This window comes from Acyrthosiphon pisum, chromosome X (assembly GCF_005508785.2).
Source record: "Acyrthosiphon pisum isolate AL4f chromosome X, pea_aphid_22Mar2018_4r6ur, whole genome shotgun sequence".
Lineage (NCBI taxonomy): Eukaryota > Metazoa > Arthropoda > Insecta > Hemiptera > Aphididae > Acyrthosiphon > Acyrthosiphon pisum.
This window is the reverse complement of record NC_042493.1, coordinates 115,321,027-115,329,329: the sequence shown is the minus strand read 5'-3', so window position 1 is coordinate 115,329,329 and position 8,303 is coordinate 115,321,027. Positions and strand designations below refer to the sequence as shown.

The 8,303-nt window shown below is 26.2% G+C and overlaps 1 protein-coding gene across 1 annotated transcript in view; it reads left to right on the top strand.

Moving 5' to 3' along the window:
* The first annotated feature begins 804 nt into the window (after positions 1-804).
* LOC100160278 (juvenile hormone acid O-methyltransferase-like) overlaps positions 805-8,303 on the top strand; it is a 9,121-nt gene continuing 1,622 nt past the window's right edge. The window contains exons 1-3 of the mRNA XM_001943694.5: positions 805-1,407; positions 1,508-1,810; positions 2,623-2,758. Coding sequence (XP_001943729.1) covers positions 1,219-1,407; positions 1,508-1,810; positions 2,623-2,758 — 628 coding nt within the window. The 5' untranslated portion in view covers positions 805-1,218. The remainder of the gene's footprint in view (positions 1,408-1,507; positions 1,811-2,622; positions 2,759-8,303) is intronic.

Sequence of the window (8,303 nt, the reverse complement as noted above, 5' to 3'; positions counted from 1 at the left end):
GACCCTAACATATTATTATACAATATTATTTACGTAGTAATGCACGTAATTTGAAAGAAGAAGACTTCCTACAGGCCACGTTTAACTCTGTTTTATTATATTTATTTCAAACAATAATATAATATAGGTAGTTTATAAAATAAAAAGCTTAAAATCGTTCTATTTTTAAAGACATATTTTATCAAGTTTGACATTACAATATTATGGAAAAACGGAGTTCAATGCGGCTTGTAGAATATTAGTTAAAAAAAAATAATAATTAAAAAACGATCAGATTATGCTTATGATTGTACTGGACGGGATAATTATAGGTAATTACCGTAGAGCGTATTTTTGTGGACATAATTATATTGGCGCCGGGTGCCTTAATACAATAAATTATGTAAATCACAGATGATTATAATATTCTAGTTGAGTATTATTATATTATCAAAGAATAATAATATATAATGAATACATTTAATGGTATTCCTTATACGTCAATTATCAATGCCGAAGGGTTCGATGTAATAATATTAATATCTAGGGAATAATAACAATTAGTTAAATCTTCGACCTATTGTTGTTGAAAACTGAAATAATAATTAATACGTTTCGAGTAAATGATATTAAACTACCAGATATTAATAATTTATTATAAGAGGTAATGCCTACGGCAAGATCATTAAAAAAGAATGAAAAAATTTAAATAAATAAAATCATAATAATATATAGTCAATACATTTCTATAGAGTAACGATAAAATGAAAAGAAGTATATGAGAAAATTACGCGTGATAATACTCACTTGTGTAGTATTGTGTAGTCATATATATATATATATATATATATGTTGGACTACAATAATAGCCAGGTGGTCTGTATAGGTAATACTAATTTACATAGGCATACTAAAGAATCTATTTCTGAGATCACATCGACAACTGACTCGTCGTTTATGAAAAGGCCTACAAACACATAATATTTAAATCAGGTTCCTCGTACAAATAAGTATACCTATAGCCGGACGGCGATTCTATGGTACACAAATATACCAGCTCGACACGTTTGCTTCACAACAATATCGTGTTTGTTATGGAAATCGTGTGTGATTTTAAGAAGCTCCGCGTTGGGTGGGTATTATAATATGCCTCGGACCCTGTAACGTGGGCTTGTGTTTGAAAACAGTGTACCTATAAAAAGAGACGGTTTCGTCGGAGAACGATTTTAGTCTGTCGAAATGCATTGCCCGGAGCGGTACGTCAAAAACAACGGTATACAGCAGAGGGAAGCCAAGGATGCCCTGACTGCGTATATCGAGAAAATGGTGTGGACGTCAAACGAAACGGTTTTGGACATAGGATGTGGACCGGGCGACGTGACGTCGGATATCCTTTATCCTTTTTTGAAAAATAAAATCAAACAGTTGGTGTGTATGACATTTAAGTTGCTCGAAATAATAATATGCTTAAACGACCTGTACCTATACCTAGCTGTTGTATTTATTTATATCGATATCGATTTTTTAGATTGGCGTCGACAAATCCGTAGAAATGGTAGAATATGCTAAGAGTTCCTGTGGACGCTCCGACATGGATTTCAAAGCTCTGGATATCGAAAAACCCATCCACTGCGGTTCTTCATATTTGCGCGGATTCAACAAAATATTTTCGTTTTTCTGCTTTCACTGGATTCATAATAAAGTCGATTCCTTGCTTAATATGCACTTGATGTTGAAAAGCGGTGGAGAAATTTTGATTAACTTCCTGTTGATCAATCCGTTGGTCGAAATGTATAAAATTCTGGACGAAGAATGGCAACAATATATTAAAGTGGGTATACCTATTTGTGTTAATTTTTTCGAAAAGTTTTGTTCTAATGAATATATAATAATTTACCATTTTAATATATTAATATAAAAAAAAGTTAAGACAAATAGTTTATTGTTTTGGTTTTGTTCTTACTTTTTAAAATTTTCAAACTTAATAAAATACTTATTGCAATTATAATTTAAGTGATACCTTTACAAATTCAATTTATAATATAAAATGTCAAGAAACTGCATACAGGATAATTCAAGGCTTAAAATCGAAATGAAATTTTTGATTTTAATTTCAAATTCGATTATCAATATGAGATTTTGCTGATTTAAATTAAAAAAAATTATATTTATATTTTATCAAAATTTTCAATTGCATTTTAAACATACTCTATAATTTTTATCAATTTGGTTTCGGTTTTTAATTTTTACGATTTCAATTTTGAATTCTATCTACGTGCAGAGGATCGTTGTTTGCGCTTTTAATTTACGCGTAGTTACGCGATGCTGTGAAATGGTCCTAAAAATAACGAAATACCTGCCGACGCACAATATCCTTTTGACCTTTTGGTTATTGTTAAATTTTAATTTGAATTAAATTTGTTTTAAATTTTAAATCGATTTGTATATAAACATAATGAAACGATTATTATATTAATATAAATCATCGATAGATTTTTTTTAAATTTTGATATACATGTCCAATATAATAATTATATTACATATCAATTTTGATATTAAGTACTTTTGATTTCGTAGAGGATTTTTAACTATTTTTATCGGTATTTAAATTTGATTTTTAAATCGATTTCATGCGTTCTGCAGGATATAAAGCAGATGTCACAAGACTCATTTTCCCAAGACGAATTAAGAGAAATGTTCATCAAGGCTGGATTTCGTATCATCAACATTGAATCAAGTGTCAAAACATATACATATCCAAACTACTCATCATTTTTAGGTAATGGCGACAACTTACATTTATTATTATTATTTTTTTATTCGAACAAAACTCAAAAGCTACAACGACAATAATTTTTAGCTAGCTACAGCTACCTGTTGACAATTATTTTATATAAATATCTTACATTGCCGTCACTAGTAATTTCATGCACTAAAAACACTTTGATAAATTAATTATTTCAGTATTTCCTTATATACAGTACCTATAGATTTTACAGAAATAGTAGTACGATCACACACTAATATAAAATAAGTATGATACAGCGATGTATAGACAACATAAAAACCAAATCTATATATTAAAAATTGTTGACTGGATAGAATAATACGCTAATAGATACGATTGCGTAAAATCGAGAATACATATAATTATATAATAAATATTATTGGGTATTTGGGTGTATGTATGCAACTATATATGCTCCTGAAAACGTTAAAATGGCCTTAAAAAAATATTTGATATTATCGTGCGTCAAAAGCACATGAATATGAAAACTCAATCTGTTCCCAATACTTTTGATTTGAAAATCGTATTAAGAAATACACATTTTTTTTAGTTCATTCGTTCGTTTATATTATATTTGGCTGATAATATTATATGTCAATAATCGGTTTGTATAATAATAATTATTAACCACTATCCAGGAATTTTATCATCTTTAATATTATATTGACAACGAGTCTGCTGGCCCATATTGTTATTCATTTTCAAATTACCCATATTTTTCTTATGACTCAGCTTATTATTGAAGCTTGGACACTTCATTATGTTTGTCAACTACTGTACTGTTCGTATCCAATCTATCAGCTGTTAAGTTGTTGTATTTAATTCTATACGCTTAAAATCTATTTTTTTTGGATTTAATTCACATGTTCGGTATATTATTTTTATAAAGGACTAACAATGATTTTTTTTCGAATAAAAATTGTGTTTAAAAAAAGAAATAATAAAATGTTGGTGTTCCAAAAATTATTGCATCTGGAATATTACTTCCGTATTTGAATATACGCCGTCTAAAACAATATTAAAATTGTTGTATCTACATACCTATCTAAAATACACGTTTGGTATTTAGGTAGGTACTTCATGCGTTTAAAATAATGAGAAAAACTTAATTTTTCGTAAGTATAATATTATGTTATAAAAGTACATATTTTATTCAAATATTCGTATTATTTCCATTGTATTAAACATTGTTTCGAGGTTATTTCGCGGAACGGTTAAAAATAAAAATATACAAAATCGCATAGATATAAATGATATTATACTCTGTAGTTTAAAGTTTAAGCTAATGCATCATTATAGTTTAAAATGTAACACTGAAATATATTTTTGAGCGTATAAAATACCTCACAATAAAATATGAAATTTTGTATTGTATGAATTTGGGCAAGTGAGTGCCGCTCTGCTGTACGTTAGGTACTTAGGTGTCGTGTGGGTCACTGTAATAGTGCAATGGATAGGTATTAGGTATGTTCACTTTTGATTCAATATTATAAAATTATTGTACACGAAAAACGATTCTGATCTGGTTAATTAACCAATAATTTAATTATAAATTTTTCAACGCACTGTTGTTTTCTCTCAGGCCCACGCGCTACACAGACAATACGCTTTTACGAGGAATAATTTTTTTTGTCATGTTTTTGAGTAACCTTTACATAATATTATACTTACACATACAACCATTACAAAAACGGTACTAAATAATATTTTGAAGTGTATGACCTATATATCGATTTGTCTAAATATTGTCTCAAAAAAATTCAAACTTCACTTAATTTATAACATTTTTTATTTATTTTTAAAGTTGAATACAAAGTCAAATAATAATAAAATATAAAACCGATAGGTGTAATATTATGTCATACCCTCAAAAATATGACCATCTATAATTTTTTTGATAGTTGATTTTATTTTAAGATTACTCAAAAATCATAATAAAACGTTTTTAGGTCAAAAAACAAAATTTTGATATTGCGCTGAGACAATTATTACCTATTATTTGTGCAATATTAATGAGTACATTATATTTTATTATATTACTAGCTTTCCAACTACTAGCGCTGCCAGTATTTTTTTTTATATATAAATATGTGTATTATTTGTATAAAAATGTAGGCACTATATTTGAGATAATTATATTATAATCAGGGTTGTTACGTTTAAATCATGAATTGAAAACATTTGTTTTAAACGTTTTGTTCATTGTTTTAAAACGAATTAAAAATATGTTAAAAATATTATATTAAATATATTAAAAAAGCGTAAAATTCAAGTAAATATTGTATATATTTTTTGGTTTATTACTACCTAATAATAAATAATTACAGAATATTTCCTTCAGAAAAAAAGTTAAAGGATTAAATAATTATGTCTATTACCATCCTTCGCATTTTAATTTTTTTTTTAATTTTATTGAATAAATATATAAATAATAAATATAATATAATGTTCACATAAAACATCAATTCAGAAAATATTTAAAATACTTTTAAGATTTAAAATAAGTAATAAAATAAACGGTGGCACATTTATTATACTAGTACACGGCATATTGGCATATAAGTTAATTTCAGAAATGAAAAAATACACCAACTTTGATTATAATGCCTAGTACCTAGTATTTTTTTGAGAAATAAATTAGTAAGTAATATTAATATAATATACAATCAATTATCGGTGGCAACCTTGTAAATAAATAAAAAAAAAGTGGGTAAGTGGATGTCGCTTTGCTGTATAGTAGGTTATAACTTATGAGTTAGGTCACTGTATAATGGATGGTATTAAATTTGAATTCAATGATATAATATTATTGTATAAAAAATACGAATCTGAATAGAGGCTGTATGTCAGTCTAGGTATAAAACATATTATATAATTATCTATGGTATTAAAAAAAAAATTTACCTATAATAAATTCCAAATTAATCATGTCACAATATTAATTAGGTACTTTAGTACTTATGAAATATACTACTAACAGAATTCCTTTAATCATTGGACAAAAATTAGTATGATTACGTGGTATAATTAAATTACAGTTGTTCTTTTATTCTATAGTATTATAACAATGCAAAGGCTGAAATGGACCTATATTTACATTAAGTATATACAATAAAATCGCCCGTTCATAATTTTGAATAATAGTTCTAACTTTCAACTCTGAGTAAATTTAACAAGTTGGATATATTTTTGGTTTTCCGAATATAGTTTTGATTATTAAATTAATAGTAGTAGATAAGACATTAATATGTGTGGAGTATGTACATCCCCATATTGAAATTCCGTACAAGAAAACTGATTGCACAAGAGCTAAATAGATAATTCTAAGAGTTTTAATATCTAACATATTTTTAAGCAATCGGAACTTATATAATAACTTTCTATGAAGACTATTTATATGATATAAATATGTTCAATACATTTTAGTCTATGGTCAAATTTTACTCCAAGATATTTATCACAATAAACTCTATCCAAAGATTACTCACTCACAAAGATTATTTAAATATTTACATTTATAAGAGTGTACACACAGTTAAAAATTAGTATTTTTAATATGTGAACTAATCGTAATATTGAAGACAATATATTTAGATTTAGATAAATTTAGTTGTAAGTTATTATTATCACACCAGTCTTTTACTACAGATAGATAGTCATTAGCTGTTTTATATAAATTTTCATAGTCATGACTTTTAATTAGAATAACTGTATCGTCTGCATAACAAACAATTTCAGCATTAAGCTTTATTTTTAAAAGTCCGTTTATGTATATGATGAATACGACAGGGCCAAGTACTGTACCTTGAAGTACTGAGAAACAATTTGTCTTTACATCACTATAAGTAATCCGTTTATTCTTACTTGTTGAAGTCTGTCAGAGATAAATGATTTAATTAAATCGAGAGCATTGCCTCTCATACCAGTATATTCTAATTTTTTAAGTAATAAATTATGACACGTAAAGTCAAAAGCTTTTTTAAAATCGAGAAAAATTTCAAGAACTTTAAATTTGTTATCTAAATTATTATGAATAAAATTAGAAGTTTTAGATAAAGGATCAATAGTTGACATATTTGAGCGAAACCCAAATTGATTTGATGGAAAACAATTATGTTTGTCCAAAAACGACATTAATATCAATTTTATACATTTTTCAAATATTTTTGAAACCGTTAAAGTTAAAGCAATAGGTCTGTAATTTCCACATTGTTTTCTATCAACAGATTTAAACAGTGGTATAATTATAGTTTTTTTGTAGTTTGAAGGAGATTTTCCTGTACTAATCGATCTATTAAAAATAATTGAAAATGGAAATGTGCTAGAGTCAGCTGTTTTCTTTAAAATAAAGTTCGATAAACCGTTATTATAAAATGAGGATTTATCTGGTATTTTCTTTATTAACCTAGACATTTCTAAAGGATCAATCTGATCCAGGATTATTGAATTATAATTATGATAGTTTTTATTCATATTATTCCAATTTAGTTTTTCAAAATTATTTATTTGAATATTGTCAAAAATATTTTTACCGACATTAGCATAATAATCATTTAGTTCATTTAAAATGTCAGTTTTATCAGTTAAAAAAGATTTATTAGAACTACTTTAAATACAATATATAGGAGTTTCCTAGTTTTTCGTTGGATATGTGGCTTCATTTATTAATTTCCATGTATTTTAGATTCTGAGTGGAACGATGAATGTATTTATTTTACAATGATGTGTGTTTTTTTTTTTATTTTATATTTATTTATTTTTTTTTGTGTCTGTCATCACCTTTTAGGACAGTAAAAGTGCTTGGATTTTCTTCAACAGTACTTTTTCTGATAGAAAAGTGAATCTAGTTGGTACTTTGGGGCGTCAAAAGTAAAATTTTTTCAATAGTTTTCAAAAGCGCCTTGAAAAACAAAAGAAAAATTAAGGAAAAACGGGAATTTTTACGCAAAAGCTGTTTTCGAGAAAATCGATTTTGGTTTTTGTTGTAACTATAAAACGAATGACTGTAGATACATGAAATTTTCACTGGTTGGTTATATTTCCATTTTCTATACATGATAAAGTTTTAAAAATATTTTGATTTGTTTTGAGCTGTTCACGGACAATTTCAGTTTCCAATTTAATTAGTTTTTTTTTCTATGAATCTCAATAAAACTTTATTTTTTGAGTAAAAATACTTGAAAATTGAATACAAGGCTTCTACTATATTGGTACAATGATATTTGAAAAATATTAAAAATTCTTAGTCATTTTCAGAATTTTGAAAATAATTTGACTCTTTTTGAGCTGTTTACGGACATTGTAAGTTTTAAATTTTTTTAGTTTTTTTTTTTCTATAAATATCAATAAAGTTTTATCTATTGGGCCAAAAAGTGTAAAAAATTAATAAAAGGCTCCTGATACATTGTTATAATAGCAGTTGAAAAATATTAAAAAATACATAGGCACAATTATTTTTTATAAGCATTTGAAGTTGAATTTTGACAAATGTATCAAATTTAAAATGAATAATTATTTTGTAGTAAAAATTTATAAA